The sequence below is a fragment of the Schistocerca gregaria genome, chromosome 6 (genome assembly GCF_023897955.1).
Source record: "Schistocerca gregaria isolate iqSchGreg1 chromosome 6, iqSchGreg1.2, whole genome shotgun sequence".
NCBI classification, from domain to species: Eukaryota; Metazoa; Arthropoda; class Insecta; order Orthoptera; family Acrididae; genus Schistocerca; species Schistocerca gregaria.
Window position 1 is genome coordinate 64,627,578 of NC_064925.1, and position 19,207 is coordinate 64,646,784.

Consider the following 19,207-nt stretch of genomic DNA (forward strand, 5'->3'; position numbering starts at 1 on the left):
GGGTGACATGTTTTGAAGTGAGACTTTGGTTTAGTTGGGATGTCCATGTGGAGCTTTCAGGCTGCTCAAGAAGAAACGGACCCTTACCTTCTTGAGGCCGTTCTGAGGGAGATCGACCGAGTAAGGTTTTGCTGCAACACTGTGAGTGACCATTGTGGTTCAGAGCTCTTAGACGTCTGAGGTTGGTTAGGTGTAATTGATGAGTTTCCAGTACCTTCTGCGTTCAGTTTATTAAATAACGCTTTTCGGGATTACCTACGTTTTCTTGATATATAATCCCTTAAATTAGCTCTTATCTGTTTGTAATTGCAATTCCGACTTCGGGTGGCCAACTGGGCCTTTGTTATGTCCGCTGGTTTCGAACAGGTTCTTACAGTGCTTCTTCTTCGATTTATCTACTTAAATGATGCCTCTCCAATATTTCCGGCAGTTTCCACACATAGTTTTCATAATTAAGGCAAGCTTTATTTGATATTGATTGCACGCTGTGCAAGAGAGTTTTTCATGTATTTCATGGTGTTAAATAGCTACTTCACATTACTTTCTTTTGAAGTTAAATTCATCCAGTCATGTCTAATGTTGGTTCTGTCAATATGAATACGTAATTTTTCAGTTTTTGTCGAGGTTCCTTCATCGATCAACGCAACTCGTACTAGGTACCCCCTTGAATGTCTTGTAGATTTTGGATAGGGCCGTTCTGTGCACCTCTTGTTTCTCAGTTTTGTTCCATTAATGTTTTAATATCACACCCAACCGGTCGCCGGCGAAATTGTTACGAATTAACCGATGTTTCTTTGTGAGTCCCCACATGTGGGGCTTGCATTCAGTTTGCTAGAGAAACTGATCATTCCGGGCTACCTTTGTTTCTCTTGCACATATTCATTATCCACATACAACCATAAAAATCAATTATTGCTCGGCAAATACAGTATGAGTGTGTATGTGTTTTACAATTATTATTTTGTTAAATATGTTTATTATGATACTGTTGTGAAGGTTCAAGACTCGATATGTTACCTAGACTGTATTATTTTGTTAAATATGTTTATTATGATACTGGTGTGGAGGTTCGTGACTAGATATGCTGCCTACACTACATTATAAAAGAATGAAGTAGATGACTCGAACGTGGAAATGTGGAATATGAAAACGAGAAAATATAGTCCTTGCATTGCAGTCAATCAGGATCTCACGCCTGTGTAGAGAAGAACGCATAGAAATAATGTAGGAGTCTAAACAGGGAACAATCAAAACCCAATTTTCAACGTGAGATCTGTTTATGCTCTAGTTAAACCTATTTTTACACAAAATTGGAATTGCTACAGTTACCTCTGAGGTGTTTTACGTAAGGTGAAACGCGTTTGGTCTATATAAACCAAATTACTGTCGCAGAAGATGGTGTACCCTTATATTACTTGAAAGAAGGTGCTATTTCAGATAGATTCATTTGACACGTACACATTCCTCGTTTTCGCAGTTTCAGGATCTTTATTTCCTCTAGGGCCTCTGAGAATATTTTTGGTTGAATGTAATCACCTTGACTGACTTCTCTACACTGATGAACTTCTCACTGCGTTAACATAGTATTAGTTGCTCCATTGTTAACGTATGAATTTATCCGCTTAGTAACTTCGAATAAACCAATTTGTTTCTCAAGGCCTGTTATGGCAGATTTTACTGCAACATAAATTAAAGGCATTCTTAGAATATAATAACCATGTACTCACTATCAACGTCGCGCTTCGTAAGTGGTCAATAGAGCTCAATTAACTTGTGTATTGGTAATTGTTCTTCTTTGAAAAATTTCAGTAGAAGTCATCTACATTGCGCAGAGGAGGTGTTTTGTGTGCCTGATTTTTTCTGACATTGAGGAAACACTCGATTTTCCGATCTGGGGAACTGTCTTCACCCAAAGACATTCTGAAAATAGTTTTGTACGTTACTTTATACTACAGTACTTGCAATTTGCAACTTGTTTCCCTCATACTGTTATTATTTTTTTTATTACTGTCGTCATAAATAATCTACTTTAAATCTTCAATTAACTTTTAACCTTTACAACTCCTGGTCTCTACAGAGGTATTAGAAGCTATAATCAACATCATGTTCAAATCTTATTTCCAAACCCTTTTTGCAGACCTTTTTGTAATATTTGTTACTGTCAGAAGCCTGGTACTATATTAGGAAACTAACACATTTCTCCATTACTTCTTTATGATACAGAAGCTGAGTTAGTAATAGAACACGTACTTTTACCTCACAATTTCGGCCAAACAAACAAAGGAAAATAAAAATAAACGTCGACTGAAGAAGTGATAACGTAAATATTTCGTCCGCGTAAGTTTTGTGCTTGAAAATACAAGGCGATGCTCTGCTAAGGAAATATTTTCTTTCCAAGTGAGATGTTCAATGTATTTTCACTCTACTCGTGATGTCACGAGTTAATTTTTCCATGAAACGAAAGTAATCCATTTCTTACGGAGGTTGGAAGAACAAACTTACCATGTAGCTATCGTAGTGCTCAATCCGTCGCATTTTGCACTGTCCTGTCCTGTCCTGTGAAAACTGGAAGTTAATGACTATATCTCTTGATTAGTGATTGATGAATCTTAATTTCAAGTTAGAGGACAGGTGCCAAAGAGTTTTTCATTTACTTTCGTGATACTGACTGTCCCATAATATGAAATTCTGATGATGCACTAACAAAAGTCAGACCTTAATTTTCTCCTCGTTGTTGTCGTACCAATCTTTAAACTTTGCTGGTGTGTGAATATGCCATTCTCTACGGAGAGTAGTATCTGTCTCTTTCAATATCTGTGGTCACATAAATTCCTTTCACGTATTTCATCTGTTCCCATTAGGTTCAGTGCCTCCATAGGACATACTTCCAGGGCTTTCACCACATCAACGTCTGGAAAAAAACAGTGTGGATTATGTTCCTCACATTGTTTTCTCTAGAAGCAAATCCTTCTGTAGGCGACTGGATAAGAGAGAGCTCTTCATTCTGCAGGACAATTCATCATTTACAAAAAATTAATTTCTGGTCCCCTCTGTTTTCCGTCACAGCTGCAGATTAACTGTATGATAAAAAGCGACCGGACGTCCCTATTTAATGCGTATGTGCCAGCTCTATAGTAGGTAGATATCACCATAGTGGTGTCTGCCCCCTCCAGCAGCCCCCCCCCCCCCCCCCACCCATCACTACGATGTAAAAGGAGGCAGTAGACAAGTGGTAAGAGTAGAACAGGTCTGTAAGTATAACTCCTCATTCAGTTTGAAAGTCGACTAGACATTGGGTGACAGATTCATCACCGACAGATCAGTCCTTCTAAAGGTGCGCAACTCGACTACTGGTGATGTGCGTGTGAAGTGAAAACGTGAAGGAACAACCACAGCTAGGTCAGGGCCCGCTAGACGTGATGTGCGTAAAGTCAGATGCAGTTGTGCACTACAGACTGTGGTTGTACGTGTAATGTCACGTGAAATTGGTGGAAGGGATCACTTGTGAGTTCCAGAGTGGTACCATATTGCAACCAAGATAGACAGAGAGCCCACATCCACCACAATAGTACAAGATTAAGTGTCAACAAGCTCCAAAGGTGACGAGAAGATCGAAAAATGTATAATGAGATAAAAGAAATTATTCAGATAGTTAAGGAAGACGAAAATCTAATATTCATCAGGAACTAGAATTAAGCAGTGGGAAAAGGAAGATAAAGAACAGTAGTAGGTGAATAAGGACTGGGAGAAAGAATTGAAAGAAGAAACCACCAAGTAGAATTTTTCACAAAGCATAACTTAATCATAGCAAACACTTGGTTTAAGAATCGTGAAAGAAGTTTATATACGTGGAAGGGAATTGGAGACACCAGTAGGTTTCAAATTTAAAATACACACATCAAAAAAAAAAAAGATTTCCATCACCCCGATTTCCAAAACTCAAAAAGATAAACGTTTACTGTAGATACTGCATCACAGACACAGTCCCTCTGACTGTTCAGACATGTCACTAAACCCGCCCAATGATGTAAACAGCCATGCATCTGCAGCGCCTATTAGACGGAGAGGGTCCGACAGCCGATCAGTTCTAGTCATTCCAGCAGGAAGGAGGTACACGCCTCGTGTTGTCTACAGTTCATCCATGATTAGACGGTCAACACCGCGGTTCGATCGCGTCCGCATCGTTACTTTGTTCCAGGAAGGGCTTTCAAGAAGGGGAGTGTCCAGGCGTCTCGGAGTGAACCAAAGCGGTATTGTTCCGACAGGGAAGAGATATCGAGAGACAGGAACTGTCGATGACACGCCTCGTTCAAGCCACCCAAGGGCTACTACTGCAGTGGATGCCCGCTACCTAAGCATTACGGCAAGGAGGAACCCTGACAGCAACCGCACCATGTTGAATAATGCTTTTCGTACAACTACAGGACGTCGTGTTACGACGAAAAATGTGCGCTATAGGCTACAAGATGCGCAACTTCACTTCCGGCGCCCATCGCGAGGTCCAACTTTGCAACCACGACACCATGTAGCGCGGTACAGATGGGTCCAACAACATGCCGAATGGGCCGCTCAGGATTGGCATCATTTACTCTCCACCGATGAGTGTCGCATATGCCTTCAACAAGGCAATCGTCGGAGACGTCTTTGGAGGCAACCCTGTCAGGCTGATCGCTTTTGACACACTGACCATCGATTGCAGTGACGTGGAGGTTCCCTGTTGTTTATGGGTGGCATTATGTGGGGCCGACATACGCCGCTGGTGGTTATGGAAGCCACCGTAACGGCTGTACGATACGTGAATGCCATCCTCCGACCGACAGTGTAACCATGTCGGCGGCATATTGGCGAGGCATTCGTCATCATGAACGACAGTTCGCGCCCCCACGTGCACATTTTGAGAATGATTTCATTCAAGATAACGACATCGCTCGAGTAGAGTAACCAGCATGTTCTCCAGATATGAACCCTATCGTACACGCCTGGGATGGACTGAAAAGGGCTGTTCATGGACAACGTGACCCACCAACCACACTGAGGGATCGTTGCCGTTTAGGAGTGGGACTATCTGGACCATCAGTGCCTTGTTGAATTTGTAGATAGTGTGCCTCGTCGAATACAGGCATGCGTCAATGCAATGAGGACGTGCTACTGGGTATTAGAGGTACCGATGTGTACAGCAATTTGGACCACAACCTCTGAAGGTCTCGCTGTATGGTGGTACAACACGCTACGACACTGGAATAGAATAGAATAGAATAAAATAGAAGGGAGAACCGATAGAGGTACGCAAGATACCTTCCGCCACGCATCGTCAGGTGGCTTTCGGAGTATGGATATAGATGTAGATACTTGTGGTTTTCATGAGCATTAAAAAGGGCGCAAATGTTGGTTATGTTGATCTCTGTTACAGTTTTCTGTACAGATTCCGGAACTCTCGGAACAGCAGTGATACAAAACTTTTTTTGATGATTGTATAATGGTAAGACAGAGATTTCGGTACCAGGTTTTAAACTGTAAGACATTTCCAGGGGCAGATGTGGACTCTGAAAAAAATTTATTTGTTATGAACTACAGATTAAAACTGAGGAAACTGCAAACATGCACTATTTTTTAGAGACGGGACCTGGATGAACTGAAAGATCCAGGGGCTGTAGAGAGTTTCAGAGAGATCGTAAGTGGACAGTTCACAATAACAGGGGAAAGGAACTCAGCAGAAGAAGGATGCGTAGAGAGATGAAGTAGTGAAGGCGGCAGAGGATCAAGTAAGTAAAATGACGAGGGCTAGTGGAAATCCTTCGGTAACACAGGAGGTACTGAATTTAATTGATGAAAGTAAAAAATATAAAACTGCAGTAAACGAAGAAGGCGAAAGAGAATACAAACGTCTAAAAATGAGATCGACAGGTAGTGCTAAATGGGTAAGCAGGAATGGCTAGAGGACAAATTTAAGGACGTAGAAGCACATAGCACTAGGGGTAAGATAAATCCTACCTACAAGGAAATTAAGTAAAGCTTCGGAGAAAAGGGAGGTACCTATATGAGTATCAAGAGATAAGATCGAAAACCAGTTCTAAGCAAAGGAGGGAAAGCAGAATTGACGAAGGAGTATGTATAGGACCTATACAAGAGTGATGTGCTTGAGGGCAACATTAGGAAAATGGAAGAGGACGTAGATAAGATCAGAAGGGAGACAGGATTCTGAGTGAAGAATTTGACAAAGTACTGAAAGACTTAAGTCGAAATAAGGCCCCGAGAGTAGACAACATTCCGTTAGAGCTGCTGATAGCCTTAGGAGAGCCAGCCATGACAAAACTCTTCCAACTGGTGAGCAAGATGTATGACACAGGAGAAATACCCTCAGACTTCCAATTCCAAAGAAAACAGGTTTAAACAGGTGTGAAAATTACCGAACTATCAGTTTAATATGTCACGGCTGCAAAATACGAACACAAATTCTTTACAGACGAATGGAAAAATTTGCAGAAGCTGACCGCGGCGAAGATCGGTTTGAGTTCAGGAGAAACGTAGCAACACGCGAGACAATACTGAGCCTACTACTTCTCATGAAAGACAGCTAGAGGAACGACAAACCTATGTTTGTGGCATTTGTAGACTTACAGAGAGCTTTTAACACTTTGGACTCAAATACTCCCTTTCAAATTCTGAATGTGGCAGAGGTAAATACAGTGGGCGAAAGGCGAAATGTACTCGGAATTAGATTGGTAGATCACGTAACTCAGTAGTGATTAGAACTGGGAAGAGGAGAAATTTGTGGTACAACCCGGAAAAAAAAAAGGATTGGTTAGGAGGACACATTTCGAAGCATCAAGGGATCACCAAGTTAGGAAGGAGCGGGGGATAAAAATCGTAGAGGAAGACCAATAGAGGATACAGTAAGCAGATTCAGAAGGATGTAGGTTGCAGTAGTTACGCGGAAATGAAGATTCTCGCAGAGGACAGAGTAGCATGGAGAGTTGCATAAAACCAGTCTTTGGACTGAAGACCACAAACTACAACCAGTAGTACATCTAGCTCAATGGCTGTGCGTAGAGACTTAAAAAGAATAGATACAAAGGTTGAGCTATGCCTCTTAAGCCTCACATTTCCACAGTCAGTTCTATGCGGTCATCGATGTGGTATAGGGAGTGATGCAACTGGCAGTGGATGACTGAAAACGAGTGAATTGGAGTGATTAATAACTCTACACCCGATGGCAGTGCGATGGAGGGCTTAGGTGTGCCGAATACCTGAAGAACTTTGCAATGATGGACAAAATATTGGTACCTAGGAATTGGTAGCTTATTACGTATAAGGTCTTTATTCATGTTAACTGTGTTTTCCCTTATTGCGTTTAAGAAGACGATAATGTTCAAGGATATTAACACATTTTACAACATTGTGTTTGGCATAGAGTAGAGAAACAGATCTGAAAAGTCGGTTATTGTTTTCAGCAAGACAGTACACCCCATTCAAAAGCAGCATCTGAGAGATAATAGTTGTAGATCATAGCATGCAATATTTTTACCTTCTCTGCTCATAGTGGTGGAACTCATAAACGGTCTGACGGTAACACGTCTTTGCTTCGCTACCAAGACAGTTGCAGCGCTCCAAGTTCATCAACCCATTATAAAGGTTTCATGTGGGTATTAAAAAACTTCCATACTTATTTTGGTTTCGTTCAAAACATAACCTAGTCCTATAGCAGTGTGTTCCTGATAACTACTTCATTTACGTAGTGCACTCTTTCAATTGGGCTGTGAATATGTTGCTTGTATTCTATTTGATGATTGCTTGCATCCATAGGTTTTCCCTTTTTTTTTTTGGCTTGGGGAGCAGACCAAACAGCTAGGTAATCATAGGTAATAGTCCCATCGGTTTAGGGAAGGATGAGGAAGGAAGTCAACCGTGCCATTTTAACGTTACCCTCCAGGTATTTGCCTGAACCGACTTACGAAAATCACGAAAATCTAAAACAGGATGGCCGGACGGAGAGGTTAGAACCGTCGTCCTCCCGAATGCAAGTCCAGTGTTTCGTGTAAATCAGAAGCTAGTTTCCTGTGGTCACTTGTTCCTGTTTTCCAATACCCGTGTGAGTTGCTGTAGTAAATGTGCTGTACGTTGTTCATGCTCTACTTAACTTTTGTTCGTATCCGCTTTTCGCACTTTCACGTACCTAATGAAGAACGCTCTTTTAGCAGTTTTTGACAAACTGATATTTAGTTTTATTACACCTTCTCATGGAATGAGTATATAATTCTTCTCTTAATGGTGTTACATCTCGCCAGAGTTTCCTTTGTGGTTTTAAAGATAGAGCACGGAATTATTGTAGCAGATATAATTACGCCGCAAAAATTTCTACATCGATGTGCGTAATTGTACATGTGATGGTGTGGTACAGTGTGAATTCACTTCCACAATTCTAAATGCTACAGCATTTAGTAAGGTCTAGTTTAATGAATAAACTACTGCATTCGAGATCTAGACTATGATACTCTGTGTTTTTTGCTTTTAAATTCGCATTGAGGTGGGAGAATCGTTTTAATACGCATGCATTGATTTCTGCTAAAATATATTGTTTCTAGCAACGGGTAATAACGTGTAAACACATTTGCGTAACTGTTATTGAGTTTTTGGAATTTGCAGAGATGAATGCCTTAGTCACTCTGACTATAATGCATGCTCAGCAGCGAGGAGAAGGTAACACTACTCAAAGCTGAAATACTTTCTCATTCGGTGGCAGTATGTTACGACAATCAAAGTAACAATACGTAATCATTCTGCAACAAGATGTAATAAAGTTGAATACCAGTTCTGTTAAAAACATGGAGTTTTCCATTAAATGCGAGAAAGTACGAAAAACAAATGGGAACTAAAATAAAGTAGAATACGAACAACACATTTAAGTCGAGCAATCCACACACGGTTTCGTAAGCAGGAACAAATGTAAATGCGCATACGGAACACAACATATGAAACCAGCTTCTGTTTTATATGAAACAAAAACAAATATGGAATCATTTACTCCTCACAATATTATGCATGCATGCAGAAACAAATCTGCGTACCAGCGTTGTATTCACAATGTGGTTCAAAGAGAGCACTTATTAAAACAAGTAATCAGGAACACAACGCGATGAAACCAGCTTCTGTATCATGCATTGTCAGATGATTTTAAAATTTTAACATGTGCCATGGTGCTATTATTTCCACTGGGTAGTGGACACACATTCGAAATTCCAACATTGCGTTTTACAATTACATTATTTCACAGCAAAAAAGGTGATAATACGTCATTTACAAGATTTTATATGAATGAACCGCTGCCACGAAAAGTTAATCTTAGCTTCCTAAGGACACTTCCTTAATACATTACTTTGCAAGGTCACAAAAACCTCTTGGTTTCCAGACAAGCAATTTGTTACTAGATTACGAGGCCAACCATGAAGTAAAAATGAAAAAATATATTTGGAATAAAAAGTATCGACGTTCACTTCATATTTTCTGTATTGAAAGTTCACTGCCAGGCATCTTGGAGAGCTGTTGTTCTGTTTCCGTATCGTGACACATGCCTTGCATGTCTTATATGTTGTGGCCGTTATTGTCTATGGTGTACAAATATCTGCGATTATTATATGAAGCACGACTGTACGTAATATTTTTTTTACTTAATTACTGTTTGAAATGGCAAAATACGGTGATTGGGTGAAGACCTTATTTACTTTTAAATATCCAGTTAACATAGTTCAACGGAAGATAAATGTAAGCCTAACAGGGGGAGCAATTCACTGAAAAAGCATGCGAGTTGTGCAGACTTTAACGTTATTAAAAACGAACTAAATAATGATTTTAGCATTAAAGATTTAGAAATTGTGTGCTACTTTACCAAAAATTCATGTACGTATCCCATCTCTGTCAATAAGTTTAAGATTATATGACAGCAAAGACAGAGATAGTAGTGTCTGTCACATGTACCAATTCTGTGACAACTGTCAAAGTGCGATATGTTTGAAAACTTCAACACCTAAAAAGTTGGTGAATTAAGGCAACAGTAGATTCTTCTATGAAATAAAATGTGTTGATCTAGGAAAGGAAGGCCGCAATTTTGTTTTGTGCAATAACAAATATGCCACCTCCATCTACCTGATGCACAACGCTAGACAGTCATCTTGTAAAATCCATGCAGACCGAATGTAATGGCAATTTGTCAGCGGCAACCTAAAAGGCAGTTCTATTCAGCAGAGACTTTCAGACACAAGATCATGACCCTTTGCCTTATACTGAGCTATGTCTTTATTGTGAGAGTACATGGATGAAAAGGGGACACATCCCTTTACGTGCTGTTTCACCAGACGTAAGTGTTGATGATGGAGAAGTTTAGGAATTCCGGGTGATTCTTTTCCTTGTTCAGTGATTCTTTTCCTTGTTCATTGTTTCTGACAATTACTCACAAGTTTTTCCAATCACACCTTAGAATCCTGCCACTTTTTATATTTTCCCCTAAACACTTCTATGACAACTGTTTATTCTGCTTTTGTATGTTAGTTTTCTAAATACTTTTATTACTTCGTGAATACACCTTGTTCTTATTATCGCACAAATAACTGAAATTCTTTTGGTTGATCTATTGCCTAGCGTTCGAAATAAAAGTCAAATACCAGTCGTTTTAGGATTCCGTATCTCAATCAGTAAAAACGGAACGCTTACGGGATCCGTTTGTTGTCTGTTCATTTATTAAGGCTCCTTATTCTCAGGAATGGGTAGGGGTATCAAGTTGAAATTTATGTAAAATACTAAGATGTACGGTCCCTTGTGGATGTCAAAAATTTATTATTCTAAATCCACCCAATCAAAAGAAACGGCCGTTTATTTAAGATATTTTGATACTTGCAAACTCACTCCTCAAAACGTGCGGATGAACCATGATCTAGAGTGTGAGTCTTAGTCCCACTTGTCTGCGATATTTCTTTTTACTTCTTACGTGTTTTGTGGGCTCCCATAAATTCCATCGTTATTTCGTAATATTCAACCATCCATAATTTATTGTGGCCAATTTTTCTCATGAATCAGCTTTCTATTATTCCTGATTGATCTACATTATAGTTTCATTCTAGAAAGTCACATGAATATAGACGACTGTACCGTAATCGATTAATTTTATATTTTTAGTGAGGCATTTTTTATTGTGAACATCAGGCATAATAGACACAGATTGTTGACTGAGTGCTAATGTGAAGCTTGTTTCTTGTCCTTCTGAGGAAGACGTGTTTAAATCCGTTGCAACCACGATAAAGGTTAACTGAAAACCACTATATATGGCAACTGTTTGGCTGCCTAATACACTTGCTGTCTTGTGACAGCTGTTGTAGTGCAGCGATGTTCAATATATATTATATATATATTTAATTACATGACATGCTTTTCCCATTTATGCGTCCTTTCTTCGGTAATTTCCAATAATGTTTGCCTATCGAAGCCGCGGGCCCTAGACGATAGATATCGAACGTGAGACTCTAAATCTATCACACGACCGTGGTGGCGGGTGTTATGAGCATGTTTATAGTGATCACTACAGCAATGACAAAAGAAGAGCGTTACTAAAATACCTGTAACTACAAAGGAAACGACATACCTCACACATCGTTGACTTTGTCGTCATGAAAAAGTCCATTTGATGTGTATGCTACGGGAAGCATTCCGTTTTTGACGTAACGTGGGTGGATTCTGCCAATGTCAGCCCAAAATATGGGTAGAGTATCACATGCTCCAACTTTTCCTTGCAAACGAAAATTGTGGAAATACAGATGCTGGAACAAGTAGAGTTGGTATCTTCTCCTGGACGCCCTTCTCTCTAAGTGGAAGATTTCACTGATTTCAGCAGTCGGTCGATGTTACACGTGTGTACACTGTGGTAACCAGAAGACACGAACGCTGCAGACTGGTTGGCGAACTCTTGGTTGAATCCTTTTACTTTCAGTGTCTTGTAGGGCTGGAAGCCGTCTGGAATCACTTTGCTACCGGATAGTTTAAAGTGCTTTATGAAACCGACTAGAGTTGCCTTGCTTCTGGAGAACACTCTTACGACAAAGCACTTCCGGGACTCTCGTTCTGTATCACCGAATACCCAGATATCTTTCATTTCAATCTTTACCGATAGTCCCCTCAGGTTTTCCCTTCTTGCTATGTGCGATGCCTCCACTTCAACATCTTTATTTGCACCTTTGTCACTATTACATGAAATTTCCGCACACGGTACTGGTAGGTAAGTCAGCTTCGGAAGCTGTTGCAGGCACCACGTGGTCGCTAATCAAGCAAAATACAAGAATTATGCTGGTCTGAATCAATAATTTGGAATAGCTAAACCATCTATTCTTCCTTACAGTCGTTCGTTTACCACAGTTTCTGCAATGAAATTGCAACAGTATTTCTCTATAAGACCTCTTCTTAAGAATTTTTATAGCCTCCGCCCCACCGCAGTCTACAATTTCCCTCCTTTAGTTATCCGGTATTAGTTCATATTTCCGACAAAAATTTAAACAATTTTCTACATAGCAGAATCATGGAATTAGACTCTTCCACGTGGGGCAATCGGCAGAAGAAACGTTTGCAAGAGCAGACAGACATCCCATTCACATCCCTTTCCCTAGCAGCTTACAAGCAATTTATCATAACGCCCACCACCACAGTCGCGTCATCGATTTAGAATCGCACGTTAGATACCTATCGTTTGCAGCCCTCGTATTCGATAGGCAAACATTCTTGGAAATTATCCTTTCTTCTATAGCTGCCTTTTCCGAAACATTTGACTGGGTGATCGTCCCAAGATATTTAAATTTTATAACCTTCTGTATTTGCGCAATACCCATTTTTAAATAATTTCGGTGCATTTTTTTTATGCTGTGAAAGATTTGGTTTTCTCTTCAGAACTCTTTAAACTGCTCCTACTGGCTGTTTCTTTTCAGGATTAATTTGATTCACAGCAGATGCCATATTTTGAGAAACTATAACAAAGTTATCTGGAAATGCGAGACAGTTTATTCAAATTTTTTTCCTCTTCTGAACAGTGTTGATGAAATCTTGTATTCAGTCTTTTTATTTTATTGCACATTGGCTCTATACGAAAAAAGTGTGTGTCAGATTTAAAACGTCTTACAAATCGCCATGCGGTGATGTGTCTGTTGCAGTAACATCTGGATGCGCCGGAAGATACTCGGCGCAAGGCTTTTGTTTCCTGCGCGGTCGGGGGTCGACGTCCTGGTTTCTGGCGCTGGCGACGCTGCCGCTGCTGCTCACCCCGGCGAGGTAGCCTCGGCCTGCAGTATGTGTGTGGAGCGCACGGCGCAACGTCTCGAAACTTCGCAACGTGCGGATGTGCCGAGACACAGGGGGACTAGAAAACCGCCATCCTGCGAGATATCACGATGAAAGACTCTACGCATCTGTTAATACACAATGAATACTTTCTGTACAAAAATAAGTGTGTTAACTGCTCCACCACAAATAATTAGAACAAACATGAAGGTCACAACTATGGTATTCCGGTAGAATATGCTACTTATATATGTGACTCGTCGCTAATTCCTGTATAGCTGACATGTATCTGAAATGAAGGTATTAAATTGTATTCATGTTTTATCTCTGAGGCTATCCACGAACAAATCCGACGAGAAATCGAGTCCACATGGATAAAATTTTGTTAATTGACTCATAACCTACAATTTTTGTTTGAATATTAGAAATTAAGTTAATTTTCATTTGGTCAATCACTAGAAACGTCAGCCACAATTGTGTGTTTTTTGTACAGAAAGAAATTTAACTCTGAATAAAGGAATGTGAGATTCGTTTTCCCATCCATCTCATGTGGCTACAGCTACGAGAGAAGCCTCTCAGCCTCAAACGCTACAGCAAGTATAGTCTTCGGAAGTTTGCTTATACCATTTTCGGAAGTTTGCTTATACCATGAACGCTTTATCACGAGTCTGTGTGAATATCGTGAAGAAGATCAACTCACTGTCACCACTTCACTGCCGGGAAATATTTAGAGCTGTATTTACTGACCAGAACTGGGTTAGATTGCTAATGATCACACATTTTTCAGATAGAAGACACTGCCTACTAATTTTCACTCCACGTTTACCTACAAGCGGAAATTGTGATTTATGCAGTAACTTTTCGTTGGCCCCACCACATCTCCACTCCTTGTTACGGTGTCAATAGCTTTGTATTAATGTCAGACCTGATAAAGTCAATAATAATTATGGACGTGACCGACTATTTGTGACGAGAATCTAATGAAGTAGTAGCGGAATCTTGCAATGGATATATCGCTTTGTTTTTACGAGAGACGCTATGTTTCTTTGCAGTATACCTTCTTGTTAAAGACAGTGCTGCACTTGCATAATTATAACGACCTACCGGATCATTTTGCTTTATTCCTTGCTAATAAAATTAGTTCAGTTGTCCTTTTGCAGAATTCGTTACACGAAAATGTGAAACGGCAAGTTATTTAATTTCGTCTCACTTTGAAAAGAAACCGTAATAGTTACATACTCCGTTACAATACGCAGTCTGTGAGAACCTGCAGCCGTAGATGTCATTCTCTTTTATTGTGTTTTAAGACCTCTCATCGGACCGCGTATTTATCTTTTCGTCTGATATAGCGTACTCCATGTGACTACTGTCTTGACTACTGCTCACGATATTGAAACACAGAAGTCTGGCGTATGGTTCTTTACAAGGAAAGACTTTGCCAAATGCATGCGATGCTTTTGATGGCCTTGACAAATGGGTATCTGTGAAAGTAATAATGAACAAAGTGCTCGGAGGACGTTCCTCTACACTTCTTCGTTGCTTAGCTGGCGATGAAATGAGACGGACTATTACAGATTTGAGGTCGTGAGCCCAACCAGGTGCTGTAGTATTTGACAAGAGGTATATGTGACGAATTGCCAAAATATGAAGTTAATTCTGCTGCGTAGGTGAGAAACTTGGCTAATGAATCACTATATATTGTCCTACAAGTTCTGTAGCTTATAAAGATAGCTAGTCATGAAAGCCGCTAAATCACCACTGTGACAACCAGGAGCCAGAAGCATGTCATACATGCCTGCTAATGGCTTCGCCGATAGGCAGTAGCTGCAACTGTTGGCAAACTCTCGTCCTTGCGGAAGAAATTTCACATAGCCCCTTCGGTAGGGAATAACAACGCACAGATATTTAGAGCAGTATTCCATTCAAGAGAATCTTCTTTACATCTTCCATCTAATTAGCAGTGTTATACTGAGCTCAGTGAGACGAGTGGAAGAATGTAGATGTTTGGTAAACTCCCAAGATGAATCGTGTACTTAGATCAACTTGTACGAAGCGTGACTTCGTTTTCACTAAATGTCTCAGGAATTTATCCTGGCGCACTGACTTCACGGGACTCTGAGAGTTTAGGAAGACTGAGAAACTCTGCACCTGTTTTAACCATACAGAAAAGGGTTCACTGGTAGATTTGGCAGGTGTCTTTCACCAGAAAGGTTGTATAGAGTTGCTTATCAAGTAGCGTGTGGTGATTTCCTCCAGTTAAAGAAAATAACGGTACCTACCCTTGTTGGAAGACGGCACTTTACAGGTGCACACGCTGTAAACTGCAACTGACTTTGGTGTGAAGAAGGTTCAGTACTTATTCAGCATTGCACGTGTGTTGTTAAGCGCTACGCTGCTAATGTAACTCTGATAACCTGCACGATGATCTTGCATACCTTGTAGGTATATTGTACCTGTAGAAAGAACAACGATATTCCATCGTTCTAGACCCGCTTTCTATTAAGTGACCATCACGAGGCAACCACTAACTAGTGCATTATCCACCATGTCAGATCCAACTAGGAATAGTCTAATGAAGGGTGTGTGGAAATGAGCAGCAGTGAATTTCTTCAGTGGTACTTAAATGTCCCTTCAGTGTGCGAGTAATTACGTAATAGAGCGATGGAGTCCATAGATTTTCTTTTACCCTTTCAGGATTACATCTACAGGGAAAACGTGACGTTTAGGAAGAGAGGCAGAGAATATACAATAGCAACAGCCTACCAACTAATAATTACTGACAGTCCTCTGTATCGCAGTGTCATGGATTATAAGATAAAGTACAAGAAGAAAATAAGAGTAATGTAAACTATATTTTTTAAAGTACTACACAACACACACACACACACACACACACACACACACACACACACACATATATATATATATATATATATATATATATATATATATGTGTGTGTGTGTGTGTGTGTGTGTGTGTGTGTAATCATGTACAAAGTACATTCGATGAATGTATTTCTAGTACTTGACAGTAGAACTAAGAATATTGTCACATGAAGTGGTAGGTGGAACGGGTAGACACAGAAATACAACCTCAGTAATAGATACGTTCTAATGCTTGATGTAAGGAGAAGAAGGAAAAGAGTAATAAAAATAATTATACCACAATTCTTTAATAACACTGCAGAAATACCGGCAGTATTTTGTGGAAGAATATGGGCCATTATTTCACATGAATAATTTCAATAAAATAAACTCCATGTCAAATTCGCCATACTGTATTTTACGCCTCGTATATGCTATCTTACGAGGTGATGAGCAGTGGTAAACAGTAGAGCGTCTTGTACTAAGACGCTGCACTTGCAGACTGTAATTACTTTGTCACCAGGAAGTGACTTTAACGTGATAATTACATGTGTCTACTAAATGCCTAGTAGGAAACCAGATTGTCGGTGAAGGAGAAAAAAAATCTTTCATCAAATATATACAGCTTCATATCAAAAGTAGAAACTATGAAAACAGTTTTGTTGAACACAACTTATACTGAAGTTATGTTTTTTTTGTGTCGCTTGATGTCTGGGGACAATTTGGTGGATACAAACACTAACTTAAAGATACGCCCTGTATTCTTTTAGAAAACACTTGGTTCTTATGAGGAACATTTAAAACTAAATAGCTCACCTGTGCTATTTTTCCGAAGAGCAACTTAGGGCCGGAACTCTAGTGGATAAAGAACCTTTCATTTGATGAAACTGTATGTGACTAATTGCTCAGTTTGTCTTGTTTTACTTCTCTATACAGTTGCGGGGTTCGCTCGCTCTCACAGGTATAGCAGATATTTTTGTCGCTTACACAGGCGAAAACAAATTTTGCAGCTGGCCCTGGGGCCGCTTTCAATCTGCTGAATCCGCACATCGCCCCTGGAAGCGCTATCACTGGCTTCGTTTGCTCGGCTAATGCGCTTATATCCAGGCGAGTAGCTCGCGGTTTTCACGCTAACGTAGTTTCTTTGCCGACGGGAAAAGCTCTGAATCGGGTAACGCACTGTTTTCTGAGATAACTGTCAAAACCCGGCGATGTTGGTGCTGTAAACAGGCAAAGTGTTTTCATAACGTGGTTCCTTGTCGTCTTTCTCCTTCTCTCCGTATTACCGCTCACAGACAGTTGCCTCAGTGCTCGGACCAGCTGAGTTTCGCTCCTTTGGAATTAGTCTGCTACCGAATGTAAAACTTATTTTAATAAGCATCTGTCTTTGTTCGTTGACAGAGGTGAAACAACGTAAGTGGATCTCAATTTATATAATTTAATCTCTTTGTGTGTTTCATTAGTAAAAGTATTTTTGCAAAGCTCTGCTAAAGTGTGGTCCTAATTAAAATTTTTCCGGAGGCTGTGAGAAAATCCCTTTGATACATTCGTCATTAAATAGCATGTCCATAATTAATTAATAATTGTCATTTTTTAATCTGTGTAGATCTGTGAAGAGCATGAGAATTTTCACTGGTAACTATTTTTCCGGTTCACTAAACTAGTGAGTTGTCATATATCACCATATTAATATAAGTTTTAACTACCTTTCCACCCCATTTTTTACCAATGGCAGTCTTTTGTGCAATAGCTTGCTGACTGAAATTTCTCAGCAGTTCAGAAACAGCCTGGGCTATAACTACCAGCAGTATCTCTCTTTAGTCCAAAGAGAGAGAGACTACTAATGTCCAGAGAGCTGGATTCTTCTGCTGCCACGGATGACTCGGCAATATACTAGAGATGTAGTTCGTACACCTGCATGCTCCTTTCAGTTACTGGATTCGTTCGATTTAGGAAGCACTCACCTATGGTCATGTGCTATAACTCAAGATCTTAATGAAAGCCATAGTTTTCCCTCTCTATGCCAAATAATACGCACTATTCGAGGATGAAACACTCTCAAAATTAGGTGGTTGGTTCGTAAAATATTCCTCGGATAACGCAAGTAATAACAATACGAAAACGAGGTTTTCAATTTATTGTTCGGTGGCTGAACTTCCAGTTATTGAGGTAATATTTATTTTTAATTTATAGTATATCTGACCCCTTGACCCACTGGGTCTCATAGCCATCCTGGCTATGAGAATTGTGTTCTCCGTTTTACGTACGACGGTAATAATGCAAAACTGATTTCCTGGGGAAAAGGCTTACTAAAGTGTATAAATCAGTTCAAGAAACGTTTAGTGCTTACTGGAAATGAAATCTTCCTAACATTTTAAAAATTTGATACAAAAGTACATTAGCTGACTGTCATGGCTTGATATAATCGTTTGTATTCCACTGGGAAGAATCTACGACATGCATTTGTTCTTAAAATGGTAATTTTATACGAACTGCGATTATTATTTACCTGAGAAATGGAATGGTCAAAGAGTATAATTAATCATAATAAAATACTATTTATACGGTTGTTTGGAAAGTGCTAATGAATTTGTATCAATGAACTTTACACCAATGTAAGTGGTGACGACGTCCTCCGTGGTGTGTAGTTTATAAATTAATCAGAAGGCACTAAACACAACCACCTGCGTCGCAACAATTTATTACGTTAGCATGACAGTGTGTTCTTGCAGCCTTCTACTAAATTTTTCCTGATTTCTTACGCTCTCCTACACACAAAAGAAAGCGAATGTCATATAAATATATTTTACAGTGTAGCTTGCTAAACCATTTGCCTGACAATAGTTGATAGAAAGGATGTATTCTGTGGAAGGTAATCCATTTTACATTACTGTGTACATCAAATGCGCACAAATTTATCAGACGAGTTGGTATTACACTCACGCTCACGTAGCTCTCCGCCAAAACGTTTCGTTAAACAAAGATAAAAGAAAATACAGTTTTGTAATTTGGAATACTATGCACTACGTGGAAG

General features: G+C 39.8%; 1 protein-coding gene across 1 annotated transcript in view; it reads left to right on the forward strand.

The window, feature by feature from the left end:
- The window catches only part of LOC126278521 (uncharacterized), a 351,012-nt gene extending 334,825 nt beyond the window's left edge, over positions 1-16,187 (forward strand). The window contains exon 6 of the mRNA XM_049978688.1: positions 13,182-16,187. Within this exon, the coding sequence (XP_049834645.1) occupies positions 13,182-13,303 (122 nt within the window). The 3' untranslated portion in view covers positions 13,304-16,187. The remainder of the gene's footprint in view (positions 1-13,181) is intronic.
- Positions 16,188-19,207: the final 3,020 nt, after the last annotated feature.